This window comes from Hippocampus bargibanti, linkage group LG07, assembly GCF_051943395.1.
Source record: "Hippocampus bargibanti isolate YZ-2025 linkage group LG07, ASM5194339v1, whole genome shotgun sequence".
NCBI lineage: Eukaryota > Metazoa > Chordata > Actinopteri > Syngnathiformes > Syngnathidae > Hippocampus > Hippocampus bargibanti.
The window spans coordinates 27,118,348-27,142,828 of NC_142740.1; the positions used below are offsets into that span (position 1 = coordinate 27,118,348).

The 24,481-nt window shown below is 40.3% G+C and overlaps 1 protein-coding gene across 5 annotated transcripts in view; it reads right to left on the reverse strand.

The window, feature by feature from the left end:
- Positions 1-24,481, reverse strand: part of LOC148896031 (oxysterol-binding protein-related protein 1-like) — a 44,049-nt gene that overhangs the window by 12,611 nt on the left and 6,957 nt on the right. For 3 of the 5 annotated variants that reach the window (XM_089000301.1, XM_089000302.1, XM_089000304.1), the window contains 15 exons: positions 22,633-22,777; positions 20,992-21,059; positions 20,874-20,918; positions 18,220-18,293; positions 17,355-17,418; positions 16,496-16,597; positions 14,708-14,839; positions 13,353-13,434; positions 12,899-13,014; positions 8,170-8,323; positions 6,872-7,055; positions 1,091-1,166; positions 685-819; positions 511-608; positions 56-238 (listed from right to left, as the gene is read on the reverse strand). In XM_089000301.1, the coding sequence (XP_088856427.1) occupies positions 56-238; positions 511-608; positions 685-819; positions 1,091-1,166; positions 6,872-7,055; positions 8,170-8,323; positions 12,899-13,014; positions 13,353-13,434; positions 14,708-14,839; positions 16,496-16,597; positions 17,355-17,418; positions 18,220-18,293; positions 20,874-20,918; positions 20,992-21,059; positions 22,633-22,777 (1,658 nt within the window). Of the gene's footprint in view, positions 1-55; positions 239-510; positions 609-684; positions 820-1,090; positions 1,167-5,377; positions 5,437-6,871; positions 7,056-8,169; positions 8,324-12,898; positions 13,015-13,352; positions 13,435-14,707; positions 14,840-16,495; positions 16,598-17,354; positions 17,419-18,219; positions 18,294-20,873; positions 20,919-20,991; positions 21,060-22,632; positions 22,778-24,481 lie in introns of those variants that run through there. The other 2 variants (XM_089000303.1, XM_089000306.1) reach the window with 2 other exon arrangements.

Sequence of the window (24,481 nt, forward strand, 5' to 3'; positions counted from 1 at the left end):
AAAACCTTTTAGAGTAACGTTAAAGGACATGGTGGTGAATTTTATTCGTCCTCACTCGGGCAGCTCCAACGTGAGGACTCCTTGAGGCTCGGCTTGCATACTCTTCCCCCAGAACTTGAGTTTGGGGTAGATGGAGCCGTGGAAGACAAAGTCCTGCCGAAGGCCCTCGGCATGGAAGGCGCTGATGGGAGGGTGGTGGCTCACCTGCTCGGTTATGAGCCGGAAACCTAGGTCTTCCCTGGATTGATGACATTCAAGGAGTGATTCTCAGATAGATAGAAGACTGGGGGCGGGGAATAAAGGACAAAAACAGTCGACTGCCATTTTGTTGTGAGAAGAACGGGCTCGTTCGCGAACGACACATCACTCATTGAGGCAGCTCCGTGTACGAAAAAAGTTCGTATACCAAGGTAAAATTGTCATAAATGTAACGTTCGGAAACCAAAAAGTTCGTAAGCCAAGGGGTTCGTAAACCGAGCTATCACTGTAACAAATTGATTACCCTCTCACCTGATCAATTCGTAGGTTTCTCCGAGGAGCGGGTTGAAGGGCTTGCCCGTCCTCTCCCATTGCGACGCCACCGCAGACACCACAAAGGCCGCTACCGACTGATAAGACAAGTTGAGCAATTAACATTGTGTTTATTTTGATGAGTGGGCACGTACGTCTTGGGATCTTCTTTACTTTCATCCTGTCAAGGGAATCCGTGGCAGCGTTGGCTTGCTGGATCAGGTACGTGTGCTCCATGTATTCGGTCAGGCGCTGCAAGAAGCTGAGCGGCTCGTTGAAGATCACAGGCATGGCGATTTTGGAGAGTTCCTGGATGCCACGGCGGGGAGGGGAAGGTTCATTAAGCAGCGTTGCTCTTGGCAGGCATCTTGAAATTCATCTTTTGGATTAAAACGCTATCTATCGACTGGAGTTGTAAATTTCACCTTGCTTTACCTCATGAAAACTCAAAAGTTTTTACCCTAGTCTACTTAGATGAAAACAATACAGCCAGATGAAAGAGGAGCCAAATGAGGAAAATTATGCAGAACACAGCTGTCATGAAGGAAATTAATTTGCATGCCGAGAGATCATTTCTCACCATTCCGATGCAGTTCCTGAGAATACTCCAAATGCTGAAGTCCTTTCTTGAAAACATAGGTGCAGGCAAACTAGTCCTGAAACAAAAAGATACATGCATTAAAAGAAAACATAAAGTGCATTTTTCTTCTGAATATTATGAAGGTGGGAAATCAGAATGTGAGGAGGAGATTAAATCATGTAATTTTAACTCATTTACTGCCAGATGGTGTGCAAAAATATGTCCACTCCATTGCCAGGGTTTTTGACATTTTCACTGAAATTGAAGGACCTACTCTCGTTCCCTCAGATCCTCTTCCTCCCTCCACCTCTGTATGCCCGTCCCCTGCCCGTCTCAGCACGGTGGGGGACAGAGCTTTCAGCTGCTCTGCCCCCAAACTCTGGAACTCACTTCCTCCCAACATTCGTAACATCGATTTTCTTCCCACCTTCAAATCCCATCTCAAAACCCACCTATTTATTAATTTTATATACATTTATTGCATTTTCTGTGTAGCTCTTTCTCTTTTTTCTCTTTATATCTATATTTTATTTATTGTATTTTATATGTGATTGTATTTTATTTATTATAGTACCTATGCTTGTCTATTATAGGTTAAGTTATTTATTATATGCTTGTCTGTGACTGTAAAGTGTCCTTAAGAGCTTGGAAAGGCGCTTAAAATGAAATGTATTATTATTATTATTATTATTATTATTATTATTATTATTATTATATATTTTATTAAATGTTTATTTTTCAGTACAAACCAATACAGGTATTCATACAGGTTACTTATACAAGCCTTAAACATACTTATATAAGCCTTAAAGGACAACCGACGTCTCCGGACAAGTTGTGTCCATAATTTGTAAAATGGCTTCAAATGACTTCTACTGAGCGTATTTTACAAAGATTCCACCGCATATAGCTATATTTTACATTTTAAGACTCGTACTGAATATTCCGGAAGTCTTGTTTTTGAGTTGGTGACGCGTCCGTACGTGACGTCACTGAAGGAACGCCCCTGACCGAAAAAAAAAAAAAAGGACACATTGTAGCAGTCTTTCCATCACATCAATGCTTGTTTGGTCTGAAAACCTCGTGTTGCGCCAGAAGAGGGCGTACAAGCTCCATATAAGGAATTTATCAGCCTGTGGAAACGCAATACACTGTCATGTCTACAAGAGGTCGCCATTTTCTTCTGCCTCATTTTGGGTGAGACATTTACCCCCAATGTTGCCTCAAAATTGCACAGAATAAATGTATTAATAATAATACATTTCATTTATAAGTGCCTTTCAAAACTCTCAAGGACACTTTACAGTCACAGGGTATATGCTCTAGAAAGATATGTACATGTACAACTGGAGAGAATACTATTGTACATGTTACTCCAAAAATATTCGTATCTACCCTTGTTTGTAACTCGAATGTTCGTAAGTAGGGGAGCGTCTGTAAAGGCCCAGGTCTGAAAAAAGACGCACCTGCCAACAATGTTATGTCTTTTCGTTATACTGCCCCCGGTGGTCAAAAAGGGAATACCACAAGAAGGCACATTGAAAACAATAAATCAGGATGCATCCATTTTTTATTCTTCAGGTACTATTAAATTATTCCTGTATATTTTTTTGAAATAAAGTACAAAACTTGCATCACAATGGAGAAATGCCCAGATAAAGTTACAAACATTTCATTTAGTATTTTCCAGGGGCAGGTATGGATGAATTGTTCTGCTATTCGTTTTGATTGAAAAAGTTAATTTGAGTGTTTACACTTGAATACTCAGCTTTCAATACAATCCCCGATGATTGACAGTGAAAATGTCTCTTAGCCTTATTTTGTTCAACATCACAGACATACTTCGGCTGGAGGCAACATATCTTATTTAAGGCTTGGACCGCAAAGGAGACTTCATGAATTGAGTGACACCATTGCAACAAAGACTGGTGGTGCTCCTGTGATGTGTAACCTGCTGCGCTATTGTGCATTGGGCCAGCCAGGTCCACCCCGGTTCTTGCAACACTGTCAAAGGATCAAGACTGTCTACAGTTGAAGCCACCTCTAAACCCAGAGCAGTGATTCAATTTCCAGACAAAGTCTCCCTCGTCTTATACTTCAGTGGTCTTTTGTGGGTTCATTTCCTTCATGTGTCTGAAGGGAACCGTAACCCAAGCAATTTTATGAGGATGTAGGTTTCGAATGCAGCGAATAGGGACCCGGACGAGCAAAAAGTGAATCTGTGTAAAACTCAACTCAACCCACTTTCATTTCTACAGCACTTTTACAAACAACAATGGATGCATCCAAAGTGCTGTACATAAATTGAAAGTCAGACGTACAAAAACAAAGACAGTGAAAATAATAAGATCATAAAAAAAACAGCAAACACCATAAAACAAGGGGCAGCATTTCCATTTTTCCGTGTTAGCGCTTTGTTCCAGGTTCAGCTGTTGTTAACGCGCTATATAAATCAATATGTATGCATCGTATAATATTTTGTCCAGCCACCCCCATTTCAAGCTCAAATACCTCCAGACCCATATAATTTATGAATTAACTTTTCTTTATGATGAAAGAAGAGAGTCTATGGTTTGAAGAATGTGTTGAATATTTATGCAGTCCTAAAAGTCAATATTCTATGGATCCTGGAATTCAAGTGACAATGACAAAAACCCTGGCATTGGAGTGGACACATTTTTTGCAAACGTCTGGCATTGAATGAGATAAAATGGACATAGAGGTGGCTTGCCTAATGTTTAGTGGGATATAATTCCAAAGAGAGGGACGAGCAATGGAAAAAAGCTCAATCACCTCTGAGGTGACACCTAGTTTTTAGTATCTCCAGGATATCTGACCTAAGGCACCGAGCATGTGACACCACAACTTCTGTTTTGTTTTTATTGAAATTCCAGTTCAGTCCCATTCAGGTTTTTCTTCCTTGAAACATCACCAAAGTGGCCTAAAGAAGAAAGTGTCCTTTTCACTTAGCAGGGCAGACTGTAGCTCTGACTGTCACCCACATAGGAGTGAAAGGAAATACGTACCATGTTTTCTTAAATTGGACTGAGGGGTAGCAAATACAGTGATACCTCGGTTTCCGAACCCCTTGGCTTACAAACTATTTTTCGGGATACACACAGAGCTGCCACGATGAATGACGTGTCATTCGCGAACGAGCCGTTCTCCTAACAAGAAAATGGCAGCCGGCTTGTTTTGGTCCTCTATTCCCCGCCCCGCAGTCTTCGGTTAAAGCCATGCAATTGGTCAAGAACGCAGCAGTGAAGGGATGTGGTTTACACATTAAAGAGACAGGCAGACAACAGAGAGAGAGTGACAAAATGGATAGAAAACAGTGAAATTTGGACTCGTTTCAACTTTGATAGTTCAAAGTCAGAGTGTAGACTGCAAAGTTAAAATATCCGATCAATCAGGCTCCACAAATAACCCGCACAAGCCATCTGTACACTTGTTGCAATAAGCTATCAATCCAGCTAAACAGAACACAATTGGTGAGGAACTAGGTAAAATTATCGCAGATAAAGCGCCTACAAGGGATCATTCTTCAAGATGGTGAAAGAAGAAGGCTACGTTCCTCATCAAGGGTTTAATGCTGATGAAACCGGCCACTCCATCAGCCAAGATTGTCGAAAAAAAAAAGAGTACAGACACTCCCCTACTTATGAACATTCGAGTTACGAACATTTTTGAAGTAACATATGTAGGATTCTCTCCAGTTGTGCATGTACACATCTTTATAGAGCGTATATTTTATTACATTTTTTCAGTACAAACCAATACAGGTTACTTATACAAGCCTTAAACACACTTATCTAAACCTGAAAGTTTCTTCCATACAAAATATAGCACTGAAGCAACTTACGAATATTCACCTAACGAGCGACCATTCGGAAAGTATCTTGTTCGTAAGTTGGGGAGCGTCTGTATCTAAACCACTCTTGAGGCTTTTTCCTAATGCCCATCTGGTACTGCAAACAAACCATCGAAATACTGAAGGCTGCCATATTTATCGGAAACTGAAAAAGCTTGTTTCTAATTGACACTTACAATGCAATAAGCAGTTTCTTGAAGTTATTGTCTTCCCGGCAGTGTTAGCATACTACAAAATCTTTGTCCAAATAACAGTGCTGGATATTGTTGCATGTGACTTGACATGAAGCAATATCGAGTATTTTCATGCTGAAGCCGTTCGTTAAAAACTACCTACAGGGAGTGGTCAACAGAGGTGACTGATTCATGCCTTACGTTGAGCCCGCATCAATATTTGAAGAGTTAAGACAAAGACACCTGTCCTTTCTGTGCCGCTCTTTCGGAGGGGGCACCGTTACCATAAATTATTCAGCGCATCAAGGGGAAGGAGCCGAGTGGCTGGAATAAATGACAGAAGCAAAGTTGGTGATGGTGAATCATTGGTTCGACAAAAAAAAAACATTATAATTGAGAAAAAATACATGAATTGTTCATTATTATTTTTTCAGGTATTTGGAGCAATAAGTCTGTAAGCTCTCAGTCGTACAGGAGTGGTCCATCGCTGAAAAGGTTTCTTCAGCCGTCATCTGTACTTCTTTGACAGTGTCGGATGTTTCGCTCCTCATCCGAAAAGCATTGTCAGCTAATTAAAATTTTGCTGGTAGCCCTGGCCCTATATAAATATCCCAAATGTCCAGAGGTGGCGGTGCCAGACCTCTGCTTTGATAGGTCTTTGAACTCAGGTTGGAGGGAGCAGAGGACTGTTCCCTGAAGCTAATCTGATTACTTCTTTTGGCCTATGTGGTAACAATCTAAGATGTCTGTTGTAAGTACGATCCAAATTGAGCCTCACAATACTATGGCGATTTAGTGAAGGGTTTTGCTGTTTTACAAAAATAGCTTCTTTTACTCCCCTTTCAAACCCTCTATTTTCTTTCGCGAAGATTTTAACCTCATTGTCGTCAAACGAGTGTTTGCTAGCTTTTAGGCATGTAAGTACTGCAGATTGAGGTGTACTAGCATGATCCCTGCGATTTTGATCAAATCTTTTTTTTGCAGAAAGAAACCTTTTCATCAACAGGTATTTGCCGATTTTTAAAGTTGCATATTGTCGGAAAATTTCTAATGTTCCAGAAAAGATCATCTGTTTTAAATGAAAAATGTATGTTTTTGAGAAATGTTCTGTTTCTTTTGTTGTTTTTAGCTTTTGTTTTGACAAATGGTGTCCTATTTGTGTGGACGGTTTTCATCGGAGAACAATCTTAGCTTGACATAGCGCCATATTGCCAGCACTGATTTTGATTGGGAGGAATGTTGTGTTTTTTGAGGTTGGTTTTTTTTGCATCTGTAATGGGATGCATTTTTCACAGCCCCATTTTGTTCAACAGAGACGTTGGCGCTGTTGGGACAGTCAGCATTGGTGTCGACATGCAGGACGAATGCGAAATTCAACCTGAAAGCCGGAATGTGGTATCATAATCGGATCTCCATGGAATGGGAGACGTGAACCAATGTCATTTTTTGTTAAGGGATGCCACTTTTTTTTTACTTTCCAACTTAGCTAATAGCAGCCATATGCACATCTCTGATCCACCCCACCTATTGCCCGAAGATAGCTGGGATACATTCCACCCCACCCACGACCCTCGTGAGTATAAGCGGATTAGAAAATGGATGGGTGACTTTATTCAGTCATTTATAAATAATATTCCCTTAAATTAGCGGGATTTAGTGTATATGTGTGTGTGTATGTGTGTGTGTGTGATGACTTGAGCATCTCATTTGGAGCGCCAGCCAGCGTGCACCGCTGACCTGTACTTGGTGATCCCATTGGGTTGCGTCTGGTGGTCGTTGCCATGGCGATCGCCCTGCGCCATGCTCCCGAGGCGACTGCTGCTGCCAAACATGAGGCCACCTTCTTCCTCTTCCTCCTCTTCCTCGAAGGAACGACTCGCCACCGTCTCAAATCCACTCAGAGAGAGCTCAGAATCTGAACCTGACCAAACATTTTGGTTAGATCATTTCGGAGAAAATTAATACATCTTATTATAAAAAAATATATATATATATATATATATATATATATATATATATATATATATATATATATATATATATATATAGTAAAGTTATATCGATATCGGGTATATCGATAGTCCCGGTTATATCGATACTATTTCTATGCACGCACGGAGAAAATTACATGCAAACAGGGTCGGATATATCGATAGTCCCGGTTATATCGATATTTTTTCGGACTCCCTTGAATATCGATATAACGAGACTTTACTGTATATATAAGTCTCGTTATATCGATATCGGTTATATTGATAGTACTGCTTATTACGATACTATTTCTATGAACTCAAGAAGAAAATTACATGCCCGCAGGATCGGATATATCGATAGTCCGGTTATATCGATATTTTTTTCCGACTCCCGAGAATATCGATATAATGAGACTTTACTGTATGTGTGTATATATATATATATACACTTTACAGTCACAGGATATTTTTTCTGCGGGTGAGCAGCGGCAGCCACGCGTGCCAGCGTTCACTCAACCCGGAATAACTCAAATAGATAACAAGTTAGCTAGCTAGCTAGCTAGCTAATAGATAATTAATCGATAGCAAGCTAGTTAGGTAGCTAATATATAGCAATGATTAGTCATGTGATTAAATATGATTACAAAGTTCAAATCAAATGATTAAAAAGTTAGATGACTATGATAAAGTTAAAAGACACATATTTTGAAAAAAAAGATGTACCAGTATATTGGTTCTGATTTTTTTTAATAAATCAATGAAGGTGATACGTTTTCACAAAAATAAGAATTGCATCAGATTTGTCATTTTTTTCAATAAATAACCAGATGAGGAATTTATTTAAAAAATGTAATGTAATGTAAAAAATGTCATAATATTAGATGGAAATAAAATCAATTTTCCCTGAATCTTATTTTTTCTTCAGAAGTCCTACACTATTGCAAAAACATGACATCAGATTAAAGTGGTATTTTTCCCCCAGATAAAAAAAAATGTTTTTTTTCTTGCTTTCATATCAATTCCCCGCCACCCCTCAAAAATATGTCCTCCTATGAAACTGACCAGAGACGGCGTCGTGGAACTCATCTTCGCTGAGGCCGCTGGAGCCCTTGACGACCACCTGCTCCAGCTCGTGGTGCTCGGTGGCCAGCGTCTGGAGAGCTTCCGACAGGATCTTATTCTTTTCTACCTCCAGCTCCAATTTCATGCTACGTACCTGCACACCAACAATGAAACGCAATCCTTTATTACGTGTATACGCGAGGAGGAAAACAAACATTGAAATAATCTTTCCCGATCCGGCGTCTCCTAACAACCCAATAAAAAATATTGTAATGTGTTTTTTTTTTACAGCACAAATAGCAATCGAAAAAAAGAACACACAGTAACGATCTGATTGATTATATTTTTTTTAAAAACATGTTTTTCACTTAAATGCATATTGTACATGAAAATGTTTCATATCAGTTTAAGTTTTATGAAATAAACAGAGAATCACTTAAAGGACAACCGACGTCTCCGGACAAGTTGTGTCCATAATTTGTAAAATGGCTTCAAATGACTTCAACTGAGCGTATTTTACAAAGATTCCACGGCATATAGCTATATTTTACGTTTTAAGACTCGCGCTGAATATTCAGGAAGTGTTGTTTTTGAGTTGGTGACGAGTCCGTACGTGACGTCACTAAAGGACCGCCCCATGACCGTAAAAAAGACGCATTGTAGCAGTCCATCCATCACGTCAATGTATTTTGCTGTACTTGTTTGGTCTGGGGACCTCGTGTTGCACCCAAAAGCCGCTAAAAGGTCAGAAGAGGGCGTCCAAGCGCCATATAAGGAATTTATCAGCCTGTGGAAACGGAGGTGGCCACAGGCTGATATATAGATATATATATATATATATATATATATATATATATATATATATATATATATATATATATATATATATATATATATATATATATATATATATATATATATATATATATATATATATATATATATATATATATATATATAGGCGGCCCGGTAGTCGAGTGGTTAGCACACCGGCTTCACAGTGCAGAGGTCGCCGGTTCGCGTCCCGGTCCGGCCTCCCTGTGTGGAGTTTGCATGTTCTCCCCGGACCCGCGTGGGTTTTCTCCGGGTCCTCCGGTTTCCTCCCACACTCCAAAAACATGCATGGCAGGCAGATTGACCACTCCAAATTGTCCCTAGGTGTGAGTGTGAGAGTGACTGTTGTATGTCTTTGTGTGCCCTGCGATTGGCTGGCAACCAATTCAGGGTGTCCCCCGCCTCGTGCCCGAAGACAGCTGAGATAGGCTCCAGCACCCCTCGCGACCCTAATGAGGAATAAGCGGTACGGAAAATGAGATGAGATGAGATATATATATATATATATACACACACACACATGTAAAAAAATATTTGTGTTTTTCAATTACTGTTGAACATCAAGAAAAGTGCGCGAGCCGGTCAGAGTGTAGGACGGCTGAACTCGCACCTCTGTGCCACCGCCGTCATTAAGTCGAGACGGGGATGCAGCTGTGGGGGTCGAGGCGTAATGGCGGCCGCCGTTAGGTTGCGCCGTGAACACGACTCATCGGCAGCAGTGGAGATCAAATGACGGGTAATGGACACACGTGGAGCATTAGCAAGAGGTGCATGGTTAATAGCGCTAGCACTTTCTTTCCCCACCAAAATGTATCTCACCGGATGGTGTGAAAATAAGGAAATATTTTTTAAGGCATTAAATTCGAAGTAATCATCTTTTCTCGATGACAATATGCATATACAGTGATAAATTGGCTTACGAACTTAATTGGTTCCCAGACACAGCGTGTAAGGCGAAAAGTGTGAATCCCAAAAATTAATTTCCCATAGGAAACAATTAAAATGAGAATAATCCGTTCCCAGGTCCCAATAAAAGATAATTTTTGACTTTCTAATTTTCTAAGCCTTAAAACGACACAAAATATACCTTATTTTATGTATAATAAATGTGCTATGGTATTATAATTAACGAAATAAACTGTACTTTATAATAAAGTCGTTTTATTTACCTTTGTGATGGTCGTTGATGGCTTGATGGAATAGAGTGGCCGGTTTCATCAGCATTAAACACTTGATGAGGAACGTAATCTTCTTCTTTCATCATCTTGAGGAATGATCCCTTGTAGGCTTGTGCGGGTTGTTTGTGGAGCCTGATTGATGGGATATTTTATCCTTGCAGTCTACACTCTGCCTTTGAACTATCAAAGTTGAAACTCTCTCACTGTCATCTGCCTGTCTCTTTAATGTTTGAACCACCCCCACTTAGTGCTGCGTTCTTGACCAATCATGTGGTTTTAACTGAAGACTGGGGGCGGGGAATAGAGGACAAAAACAGTCGGCTGCCATTTTGTTGTTAGAAGAACGGGCTCGTTCGTGAACGACACATCACTCATTGAGGCAACTCCGTGTACGAAACAAGTTTGTATGCCAAGGTAAAATTTGTATGCCAAGGTAAATTTTTTCATAAATTTAACGTTCTTAAGCCAGAGGGTTCGTAAACCGGGGTATCACTGTATTTGACAAATTGTAATCAGATAAAAAATGTTTTCATTTTCAATCATTGTCATTCATTTTCAATCAAAACATCCCAAGATTATGACATATTTTCCGAATATATGTGATATAACAAGAAAAGTGCTGAAGTTCAATGCGGACAAAGGCCATTATTTGACACATGAATTTCATTTTAGTTTGGAGAGGATCTTTTAAATATACATCCCGCTGATTCATTTAAACTCTGCAGCGTCGTGTGTGCGACCGCCGAGATGGAGAATATTCGGCATATTCCCGTTTAGAGCCAGCCTAATTGTGAGAAAAATCCGAGGAGGCGGGGTCGTGCGCCTTTTATGCCTCCGCACGCCTCGGTTGAAAAAGTTTCGCCCAGCTGAGCCGAGGAGGCCCGGGCCAAGGTGTCAGAAATCCAAAAGCTGCGATCCGGCTCTTCCGCTGGATGATCTGGCAGCTTGTTTGGTCTCTAATGAGCAAGATAATCCATTCCTGTTTTTTTTTCCTCCCTCCTTCCCCAAAATCGAGTTCTGGAAACGAGGCATGAATGACACCGTTGTCACTGCAGATGGTGGCCGATCTGCTCAAAACAAACACTTGGAGGTTTAGGCACATTTGTGTGCGGCGAGACTGAAACGGACATTTAATGAGGTATGTAAAGCTGAACAACGTTTAAGGACAACCGACACCATTTTTTGTTTTGTAACTGACATCAGAAAAACGTTTTATAGCATCTAAAATACCCAAAACACGCAGGCTGATATTTTTAGTCAAATGCAAAACAAAACTGACTTAAAATGTCCCAAAACTGCCACAAAATAAGCTCGGAGTTGGGCAGATTCAGAAAGTCCCGCCCCCTTGTTCGTGACGTCACTATTGGTCACACACTGCCTTGCTCCAGAATCAAAACAATGGCTTCAGAGAGTTCAGATTCGGAGAAGATGCTTTCTTGTTACTCATCCAGTTATGAATATGATTCAAATAGTTCTGAAGAGGAAAGCATAAATGTTTGCAATCGATTAAAGAAGTCCTGAGTATCAAGTCGAGCCGTCAGGACTCCAATGTAGCGTCCCAGAAAATGCCGCACAATCTCTGTTGGAAATGGGCTGATTTGTCCGCTGGGAATTTGTGTAAACTTACACCTTCTTTATGCATGTTACCGCAATTGGCTGCGACACACAACGATTCACCATTGCGTTATTCATGTATTTTTCCTTCTAATTTCGCGATCAACACTGTGTTTTCAGACGAAAAAAAGTACCCAAAATGCATTGTGTGTCGCTTACTCGGTCACAGGCGTTCCCTCCGTGACGTCACGGAGGGAATCGTCATCAACTCGAAAACAAGACTTTCTGAATATCACCACGAGTCTTAAAACGTAAAATATAGCTATATGCGGTGGAATCTTTGTAAAATGTGCTCAGTAGAAGTCATTTGAAGTGATTTTACAAATTATGGAAGCAACTTGTCCGGAGTGTCGGTTTGACCTTTAAAACCTAATTAAAAAAAGAAAATATGTCTTCAACCTCACAACACGCGACAATTGGGTGATAGTGACAATTTGGAGTAAAGTTCACTACAAAACTAAGTTAAACTAAGAAAAATTGAATGCTGTATATTAAATTAAAAAAACACAAGTGTGCTAGCTATGACCACAACGCAAAACAGCACATGTGGGCTAACAGAATTAGCATGATGTCATTACTTAGCATGAAACTAACAGTCAAAGTCAGCTTTATTGTCAAATATGCTAATATGCATGACATACAGCACAGATGAAATTACTGTCCTCTCGGACCCAGCGTGTCAGGCACTTTTAATGACTTTAACAAACATAATAAACACGAAAATGCCAATATTTTAAACTAGCATGTAGCCTCGGCTAGCTTAATGCTAACGCCAAATAACTATAGGATCAATGTAGCGACATCATTTAGCATCGTTAAATGATGTAGCATAGCTAAGGTGATATTTTTCTCTTCGTATATCAGTACGCATGTGTTACACTGACCCCTGGTGGCCAACATGTACACCTTTTTTCCCCTTGGAGGGCAGTTAAAGCACATAAAATATTTATTGGGTGTTTAATGGGCTGGTGGAATAGATTATTGACATTTCTATTCAATGAAGGGAGGACTAACAAGGCAAGGTTTCTCGAGACTGTATTATTTATTTATTTATTTACTGTCGTTATTCTTGTCTGTTTTCAGTTTGTAGAGGCGTAACTCACCACTTCTTGTTTGGAGACCAATCCGAGACATACAGCAAGGTAAGAATTGGTCTCTCCCGATAGGTTGCGGATGGCCTGCAGCTTCTCCATCGCAAAGGAGGTAAACTCATGGAGAACTGAATCGAGTAACAGTGGAATGGAATCACATTAAGCATTTTTATAGTCATACGGTTCATACATTCTGACATTTGCCTTCTATAAAGTGCCACACGGTTATGAGTTGCAAACTTTGTGACCGATTTTTGCCCGTTTTCACCTTGCGAGCATTAAATTTACGCATATTAGCCAGCGCATTCCCGTATCTGTTTGATGCTGATCGGTTCGCCCTTGGTAGAGTTCTGCTCTCGTCTGAGTGCCACTCTGCCTTATCAGAAGATTATAGCCGCGGCACAGCTGCTCATATCCTGTCGGGTTATTTCAATAAATGTGAAATAAAAGTTGTTGTCGTCGTTACCTTTTGGTACGCCATCAGTCTTGACGGCGGTCAGGAAAGCTTCTACTTCCTGCTCAAGCCTGCTGTGGCTTGCCTGTGCCTCCTGCATGGGCAGAGTGATAGAAAATAGACAGAAAAGAAGTTATCAGATTTTAAAGTTTCATGCGGTCGAACACAAGGCCCACAATGGAAGCACAGAAGATCTGGGGTCAATCTGACCTGAAAAGACACAGCCTGTTAAACTGTCATTTTCATGTAGTAAATCTGGCCTTGGACTAATTTAGTACAGGTAACATCCGAGTTACAACCGGGTTCCGTTCCGACAAAACGGTCGTAAATCGAAAAGCATTCAAAATAGCTGACGCGAGGATTACGTGATCCTAACAAATGCCGACACGCTGGCATCTCCTATATGACAGGATAGTATACGATGTCAATCTGTTGTTTTTAAGCAACGTTTTCTATTGAATACTATTATATACCAAAATGTTGACAGTTCATTCATAAATCTTATAACTTTTAGTGTCATTTTAATCATTTTATGGATCTTTATTACTGTGTCGGCGAGACGCTTTCTGCTGACCCAAATCCACACGGCTTCCCATTCATGCTAGCTGTCCAAAAATGTTACGTGTACTTGGTAAACTCCTTCACAGGAAGAGGTCATAAACCAGGTTACAAATCTATCAGTTCATGGAAAGGACAACCAATTAAAATGTCTATATTGTGTTGTTTTGTATTTGTTGGTGCTCGGTACGTCCATGGGTGTGGTATTCAACTAAGAAGACTATGTTTTACTAATACAGTAAAGTCTCGTTATATCGATATCGGATATATCGATAGTCCCGGTTATATCGATACTATTTCTATGCACGCACGGAGAAAATTACATGCGCGCAGGGTCGGATATATCGATAGTCCCGGTTATATCGATATTTTTTCGGACTCCCTTGAATATCGATATAACGAGACTTTACTGTATATCACTTCAATTTGCATCTACTCTCAATGAATAGCTTGGCAGAGGGCTGCAGACGTTGGGCGTCAGTCATGAATGGCTGCATCCCCTGCCGGCAGTAAAACATAATCTTCCTGTGTTTGACCCTTTGTTCACAGTGTCCGGAAAAACATCTCTGACACAGAGACAAATCAACATCGGCAACATGACTTTGAAACTTTTGTCTACAATCAAAAAATAGTCTTACTTTGAAACCCTCAGTTGAACAATTGAAACCATGGCAAAAAGAGAAAAAAAACTAATTAGCAATGAGGTTGTGAGTGCAGGGCTTTCCACAGCGTGATCCTCGCACCATATTGGGTCTGTTTAATGACTGTAATTGCTGGTTTGCTGTTGTTTGTTTGTGTGCATTCTCCACCTGCAGGGCGTCGGCGATCCGACCCAGCGAGTTGCCTTCCTCCTCTTCCTCGTCGTCCTCGCGGTTATCCTGCTCTTGGGAGCAGTAGTGCGTGCTGAAGGCCGAATGCTCATCCAAAGCATCCAGCCAAGCCTGCGAGTCGACAATAGCGGGGGGAATGTTCTTATGCATATGCAAAATGAGAACAAATAAATCAAAAGACTCTTCCAAAATGAAACCCAAGCTTGCCATGAAATTACAATGAAACCCAAATCGAGGTTTACACCCCCCGCCTTTGAAAGTGTGCTTTGAAACCCTAATTTGAGACTCAAACCCTTGAGGCTTATCAAGATACAGGTAACATCCGACTTACGAACGAGTTCCGTTCCGACCAAACGGTCATAAGTCAAGATGGTCATAAGTTGAAATCCATTCAAAATGTTGAATAGTGACTCGCAAACCACCCCCTCTGGTGCCATCACACGGTCGATTGCTGTGCGAGAGTGAGATGCTGGCTGGCCAAAATTGTCGTACGCGTTGCCGGCCAGCTAGCGTGTTGCGGTGCCAGGCGTAGAATTAAAAAATTTAAAATAGGGTCTGGAGGTCGTAGTCGTAAGTATGCGGTGGTCGTAAGTTGAGCCGGTCGTAAGTCGGATGTTACCTGTACTTTGAACCCCCTAATTTTGTCTTTCACCCTTTCATGCACCCTATAACCCGATAAGATGTCCACTGTGTCCCTGAAGGGGTTAAAACAATTTAAACTCATTCACTGGCATTCAGGAATTTATTCAGGAATTGAAAATATGACGTAAAGCGCCATTTTTGAATTTCTTCGGGTTTTGTTTTTTCTCGTTTGGGTGGCGATAAAGCGCTGGCTATGGCCCCTGGCAATGTTTTCCCTTCCACAAGGGGGAAGCATTTCCCTTTTTTGAATGTTAGCGCTTTGTTCCATCTTCAGCTGGTGTTAAAGCAGCAATATGTATGTTTTACATTGTATTTTGGACAGCCGTACTCATTTCAAGCTCAGATAACACCAGACCGATATAATTTAGGAATTAACTCTTTTTTTAATGAAAGAACAGAGTCTACGATTTCTTATGCTGCATTGAATGTTTATGTAGTCCTGTTTATGTAGGGCCAGAGCTACCAGCACAAATTTAGTTAGCTGGCGAAGCTTTTCGGATGAGGAGCGAAACATCTGACACCTTCAAAGAAGTACAGATGACATCTAAAGAAACCTTTTCATCGGTAGTCTTAAAACTCAATATTCTGTGCGTCCTGGAATTTGAGTGACAATGACAAAACCCCTGGCACTGGAGTGGACACATTTTTGCATATGTCTGGCAGGGAATGAGTTAATTTAGAAACTCAAAGGCTTGAAAAGCTCTTTTAAACTTGGAACCTCATCTCAATACCCCAATTTCTATCTAACCTTAACCTTGCAATTGTGGGCATTCAAGTGTACATCTATTGAAAACAATTTGGTTGTCAGCTTGTTTTGACATGAAAAAAAAACAATTTGGACATCCAAAGCTGGTAAATAGTAGAGTGCAAAGCATAAGAAACAAGGCGGCCATTGACTTTTCCTCCTCAGACAAATGTCACAGCAAATTGGAAAGGGGGCCGGCCAAATACGAGGTGATTTGTGTCATATGTGTTTGTTTTGGTGAGCATAGATGTGACAGCGCGCAGCGACGGGACCTTAACTTCTCAAATTGTCACAAAGAAGCCGTTATCGGGAGGCGGCGACTGTAAATTGATCAACCGGGACGGAAGAAGCGTAAAAACCAGGGAATCATCAAACCGTACTTTTCTTGTCGCCTCGGGCTCCTTTTTGGACGAGACTTTGAAGTAATGGACGCTGTCATCAAAGCACTTCAGGGTGAAGATGCACTTATCTTTGGATCGCATCTTGAAGACCAAATGGGGGAGGAAAAAAAAAAATCAAGAAAAAGAACATTAAAATATTTATGTATTAAAAAAAGATTCATTAAAAACAATGAATCAATTCATCCTTATTTTTAGTCCAGTATAACCATTATTAATATTATTATTATTCATAGTAGTAGTAGTAGTAGTAGTAGTAGTAGTAGTAGTTGCAGAGTTATTATTATGACATTATTATTTTATATTATTATTATTATATATTATTACAGGTAACATCCGATTTACGACCGGCGAGAGTTACGACCACCCGTACTTACGACCACGACCGCCAGACTTTTTTTTAATAATTTTACGGCTGCCACCACAACGCGACAGAGGTCCGTGCAGGATGATTTATTAAACTACAACACAAAGCGCTGGTCCCAAAAAGAAGATCAGGGGAATAATCAAAAATAAAGAATACCAAAAACGACGAGTGTGTGCTCCGACATAGTAATAAAGATCGATAATACGAAATATAAAATGATTAAAATGACACTGTAAGTTATAAGATTGAATTCTATACTTGTAATCGGTAGGTAATCTTGTTTGAAAAAAAGTGTGTGGCTGGTTTCTCTCCCAAGACTACCCAAAACTAAAATAATAATTGTCCCAATCCTAAATCATCATTTGCCCATCCCTGTTTGAAACCGTACGTAACTACAACTTGAACTCCCTTTTTAAAAAACCCAATTTGAACAAAGTAAGAAAAAAAGGACAATTTCCAGGAGACATTTCTCACCAAAAACTGAGCGTGAGTGAGGGACTTGCATCCTTGCCTCTTGATGTTGGCGACAGCGTCAGATCTGGACCAGCATGGGGGCAAAGAGCAACAATTCACAGCACACACTTTACAACTTACAATTTACGGTCCGACAAACTAACAAACTCTCTGTACTTGATCTCATTATTTATATACCTACCAACCATTTAGCTTTTTACTTCACTACATTTAGCAAATGTAAAAATATCATCGGTATGACAATAAAATCCATTAAAAAATATGAGCGGCAGAGGGAGAGACTAGCAGCTAATGCTAGGTAGCATTTTACAGGTAGGGTCGAACCATTCTGGATAAGGGGTACCGGTCGGTTTTTAGGATAATGAAATGAACTAGCGTGGTGTATATAACATTTATTTTTCTGAAATATTGACATAATAGAACAATTGTTTTAATTTTGAAGATTTGTTACATCTTTTAAATATATTTTAAATGCTCACGGGACACCGGAACGCCTTTGCAACCCCCCCGTCCCCGCCCTCCACAGAGCACGTGCCCCGATTTGAGAACCACTAGTTATACAGTTGGTTACATACATTAAAAAAAACAAGATTTGTCTCAGTCACAATTTATTTTTATCACAAATGATATTTGAAGTGTATTTCATCCCAGAAATCGGCGGTAAGGAAAATGTCAGATACTGTGTACATACTTTTACTCAGGTCGAATTCAACAAGGTGACTTGAACCACCATCAAAGTTATATTCAGTTACTTTCCCTCAAGTATCACTTTTCAAGCACTTTGACTTTGAGGATTGTCCACTTATCTGCCGCTTGTGACCATCTTTCCAATCAAAAGGTGAGCAAGGTCGAAGACGCCACCTACTGTTTGGAGTACCAGGACAGAACGCCGTCGTGAAGGACCACCCAGTAGGAGCGCCAGCCCAAAAATCTGGAGCTCTGCGGAGACGACACACCAGGGAGGGTTCAGTACCATCGCTCCGTTTTGACACATTTTCAGACATAGCGCACATATTCTCTCTTTGCTCTCCGAATGACCCCCATAGGTGGTTGAAAGGCAAAATTACTTTCACTCTGGCTTGTCTTATTTTGCTACAATTTTTTTATATGTTGATATTGTATATACAGTGATCCCCCGCTACTTCACGGTTCATTTCTGACGGGTTCTGTGCATGGCTTAAGATTCGGGGAAGATGCTTTCTTGTTACTCATCCAGTTATGAATATGATTCAAATAGTTCTGAAGAGGAAAGCATACATGTTTGCAATCGATTAAACAAGTCCTGAGTATCAATTCAAGCCGTCAGGACTCCAATGTAGCGTCCCAGAAAATGCACAAGATGGCGCCCAAGCTCCATTGGAAATGGGCTGATTTGTCTGCTGGGAATTTGTGTCAACTAGTATCAAAGAGTAGTCTTGGTGCAACACACAACGATTCACCATCGCATTATGTATGTGTTTTCCTTCTAATTTCGCCATCAACACGGATCAACAATAAGTTTTCAGACCAAACAAAGTACACAAAATGCATTGTGTGTCGCTTTCTCGGTCAGGGGCGTTACAGACGTGCACCGCGTCACGTCTGGCATCGTCATCAACTCGAAAACAAAGACTTCCTGAATATTCAGCGGCAGTCTTAAAACGTAAAATATAGCTATATGCCGTGGAATCTTTTTAAAATACGCTCAGTAGAAGTCATTTGATTTACAAATTTTACAAATTATGGACACAACTTGTCCGGAGGCGTCTGTTCTCCTTTAAAATCATAAAAATAACAGTATATTTCAAATGAATATTTGAATCTGAATATTCATTCATACGTTCATTGTGTTTCATTATAAACAACGCAGGTCTAACAAGCTCTACCGTTAGCTTAGCCACTAGCTCAGTAATTTAATAACTAACCAGCATACGTTGGCGCAGATGCGCGCGGCTCTGCCAGGTAATCTCGTCAAACTTCACGGACTCATCACTGTCTCAGTCTTTACGAAATCATTACGTGAATCAATGGCCGCTTCACTGCCTGCTAAGTGAGGTTACAGACGGGCATGCCAGAAAGGCGACTGCGCAATACATTTTCATGATGCGCGTGTTTGCATTGAACTCACTGAAATGGAGCAATCAATGTTGTATTGACGTACTTTCAGAGTGCGCTCCATCAACCGTTGTTCAAAGCATACAGTGTATAGTATGGATGGTTCCTACTTGGTAATGTATTTAGCAAAACCTGTCCGACCCTTACACGTCGTTGAATTGAGGTCCGGTGAGGTCCCACGTCATGTCATATGTACATGAATGGAAAATTAAACGCAGACGTGAAAGCCAATTTTAAAAGTTCCAACCCTGTCTGGAATCTTACTTTGAAATCCTTAGCCAGGTTTGAAACCCTAATTTATGAAACCATACTGGTGATCACAAAATGTGTCTTATCTGCCTTAAAACACATATTCTGATTAGAAATCCGAATTTCAAACTGTCATTTGAAGCACAAGTCCTAGTTTGAAACCCTAACCCAGGTATGAAAGCGTAACCCATGTTTGAAACCCAAACAGTCTTCATATCACAACCATGTCTTGAAACCCCGCCTTGAAACCCTAATCATTGCTTTAAAACCTGGTTTTAAATTCTGTACAATAAGAAAGTGCTAGCCTAATCTTGAAATCTGAATTTGAAAACTAACACTAAAATCCTCACCCAAGGTTTGAAACCTGACCCTTGTCGGATGCTCGTATTGTAATTGCTAACAATAGTTTAAAACCCTAACCATGGTTTAAAACCCAACTTTCAAAACCTAACCCTGGTTTTGTGATACTTCAACTCATTCACTGCTATTCACAAATATATTTGGGAATTGAAAATATGACGTAGAGCGCCATTCCCAATTTGTTCGGGTTTTGTTTTTTCAGGCTCTGGTACCGATAAAGTGCTGGCCAGACTTCTGGCTATGTTTTCCACAAGTGGGCAGTATTAACCTTTTTTTCCATGTTAGCGTTTTGTTCCAGCTATAGCTGTTGTTAAAGCGCTATATAAACCAATATGGATGTATTTTATTGTATTTTGGACAGCCGCCCTCATTTCAAGCTCATATAACTCCAGACCCATATAATTTAGGAATTAACCATTTTTTTCTGATGAAAAACAAAGAATCAAAGTTTTTTTTAATGCTGTAATGAATGCTTATGTAGTCCTAAAAGTCAATATTCCGTGTGTCCTGGAAGTCAAGTGATAATGACAAAAACCCTGGCACAGGAGTGTCACATTTTTGCACATATCTGCCAGTAAATGAGTTAAAAGTGTGAAGTCTTTATGCAAGAAAATTTAAGTGAAAAATCAAAATGGTGTCGGCATCTTGTTCCGTTGACACCTTGAATGTTACTACGGGTTAAGTGAACGCTGGCACGTGTGGCTGCCGTTGCTCACCCACAGAAAAACGGATACTGTGACTGTAAAGTGACCTTGAAGGCGCTTAGAAATGAAATAGATTATTATTAATGGCGTCCAACGTTGTGGTGAACTTCACCTTCCAGAGGAGTCCCTCAAACTTCTTGGGGTGGCGTCTCATCCCCTGCAAAGACGAGGAACGCCACAAAACTCAACAAAACAAACAATAATAGTGGTCAAAGTGTGTGAAGACTCACACGGCGGGAGTTGCCTTCAAGCAGCTGTCGCATGGCCTCGTCGCTGGCCAACTGCAACACGGACTGACCTGAGAAAAACACATCACATTCACAAGAAAGACTTGGGATCACAACCTTTGTGTCAAAACCTTATTTTGAAACCCCTCGCTTCAGCTTGAAATACGTTTTGAGGCACTTTGTTAGCATCCTTATTCAGCTTCACCACAGCCTGGACTGACAGAATCACGTCTCCGTCATCAACGTAAACAGACAAAAAATCAAAAATTAAAAACACAAATGGCATCAAGGCTAATTAGCACTGTTCGGCCTCTTGCTTAATCATCGCTCGTTGAATCACGGCGATAATCACAAGGCAAAAAGCATTTAATCAGATAGAAGGAAAAAGAAGACGGTGAAGCGTCGCTATATTATCGTTTTTAACTCATTCACTGCCATTTACAAATTTATTTGGGAATTGAAAATATGACATAGAGCGCCATTCCCAAATTTGTTTTTTCTTGTTTGGGTGCCGATAAACCGCTGGCCATGGTCTCTGGCAATGTTATTTCCCTTCCACAAGGGGGCAGAATTTCCCTTTTTTTCCATGTTAGCGATTTGTTCCAGCTTCAGCTGTTGTTAAAGCGCGACAGTATATAAACCAATATACAGTAAAGTCTCATTATATCGATATTCAAGGGAGTCCGAAAAAATATCGATATAACCGGGACTATCGATATATCCGACCCTACGCGCATGTAATTTTCTCCGTGCGCGCATAGAAATAGTATCGATATAACCGGGACTATCGATATATCCGATATCGATATAACGAGACTTTACTGTAGATGTATTGCATTGTATTTTGGACAGCCACCCTCATTTCAAGCTCATATAACTCCAGACCCATATCATTTAGGAATTAACTCTTTTTTTTCTGATGAAAGAAGAGAGTCTAAGGTTTCTTACGCTGCATTGAATGTTTATGTAGTCCTAAAACTTCATATTCTGTGTGTCCTGGAATTTGAGTGACAATGACAAAAACCCTAGGACTGGAGTGGACACATTTTTGTCTGGCATGTCTGGCAGTGAATGAGTTAAAATGACATGGTCAAGCGTACTGTATTTTCCGCAATATACGACGTACCTAAAAACATTAAATGTTCTCAAAAGCCGACATTTTGCCTTATAATCCGATGCAGTTTCTATAATAATAATAATAATAATAATAATAATAATAATAATAATAATAATTTACATGTTAAGCGATGAATCGATATAATAATAATAATAATAATAATAATAATAATAATAATAATAATAATAATAATACATTTTATTTATAAGCACCTTTCAAAACTCTCAAGGACACTTTACAGTCACGGGATATATTCCGATTACTTGGACGTAGTATTTTAAATGTTCTGTCATGCGCTTTGTGACAGGTGCAGCGGTTGTTAACGCTCAATATCAACAAAGCGGTCGCATATTGTATTGTATTCCCTTTAGCGTAGCTCCCTCTAGTGGTCGTTCCCACCCGGCTGGCTCATAATAAGATGACAATAAAAACTGTTCTTGACAATTCCGCTTGCCCCAATATCAAAAAGGGACCATTTGAAGGTATTGGACACCAGATGTATCCTAATAGTATCACGTCCTTCTTACCGATGTTGTTCTTCATAGCGGTGCTGGCTCCGGCCCTCAGGAGCTTGGCGGCGCACTGCTTCTGACCTCGATAGGCGGCGCAGTGCAACGGAGTGTTGCCAAGCACGTCAATGCAATCTATGTTGGGCGGCGTCTTGCTGCTCAGCTACACGGAATCACACACACACGCACACACACACACACTGAGTTCAATAAAAAGTTAAATAAAAGAACATGAGACAAAAACAAAGACAGTTCTGATGACTCCACTAAGGTGTTTTGATATGCTGTGAAGAACTTAGCTGTGAAGAACTTAGCCATGCGCCGTTCGAAGTCTGGTTTGAAACACTAATTGAGGCTTCACTCATTCACTGCCAGACATGTGCAAAAATGTGTCCACTCCAGTGCCAGGGTTTTTGTCATTTTCACTCAAATTCCAGTTTTAGGACTACATAAACGTTAGAAACCTTAGACTCTCTTCTTTCATCAGAAAAAAAAGAGTTAATTCCTAAGTTTTATGGGTCTGGAGTTATCTGAGCTTGAAATGGGGGCGGCTGTACAAAATACAATACAATACAATGCAATACATACATATTGATTTGTACACGCTTTGACAACAGCTTAAGCTGTACCAAAGCGCTAACATGGACAAAACACAAATGGTACCCCCTGGTGGAAGGGAAAAACATTGGGAGAGGTCTGACCAGTGCTTTATTGGCACCCCGCAAGAAAAACCAAAACCCAAACAAATTTGGGAATGGTGCTTTTCAATTCCCAAATAAATTCGGGAATAGCAGTGAATGAGTTAAAAACGCACATTTTGACTGGAAATTTGATGTGGTATGCTTTGGATCACCACATTCTTAACGGGTGGATGGATAGTAGTTTGACATTTAATGCGTTTTGCTCTGGATCATGAGCTTTTCCTTTAATGGAAATAATTAAAGGACAACCGACACAATTGTTTTGTTTCCTATCTGACATCAGAAAAACGTTTTATAGCATCTAAAATGCCCAAAACCCACAGTCTGATATTTTTAGTCAAATGCAAAACACCATGAAAATTGACTTAAAGTGTCCCAAAACTACTTCAAAATGACCTCACAAAGTTTCAGTTTCAGAAGGTCCCGCCCCCTTTTTTCGTGACGTCACGCCAGGACGTCTTGCCTTGCTCTAGAACACCGGTGTCAAAGTCAAGGCCCGCGGGCCAAATCCGGCCCACCACATTTTTTCGGCCCGCGGAAGCAAATCAAACTTGTTAAATTCCATGATGATTGCTAAAATCTGAGCCAAAATTTCATATTTTTGGATGTCAACCACGATAAAAGTCATTATTCTTGACTTCAGATTTGAAAACGAGTTATTCATTAATTTGCTGTGTGCTCTATATGTAATATTTGAAGAGATTTCAACATTCTAATGGGTTCCCCAAATTCATAACGGCCCTCGAGAGGAAACCATAACTACAATGTGGCCCGCGGCAAAAAATGACTTTGACACCCCTGCTCTAGAATTAAAACAATGGCTTCAGATTCGGAGAGGATGCTTTCTTGTTACTCATCCAGTTATGAATATGATTCAAATAGTTCTGAAGAGGAAAGCATAAATGTTTGCAATCGATTAAAGAAGTATTTCCGCATCAATTCGATCCATCTGGACTCCAATGTAGCGTCCCAGAAAATGCACAAGATGGCCCTCATGCTCCGTTGGAAATGGGCTGATTTGTCTGCTGGGAATTTGTGTCAACTAGTATCAAATTGTAGTCTTGGTGCAACAACGATTCACCATCGCGTTAGTTATGTGTTTTCCTTCTAATTTCGCCAACAACACGGATCTACACGAAGTTTTCAGACCAAACAAAGTACCCATG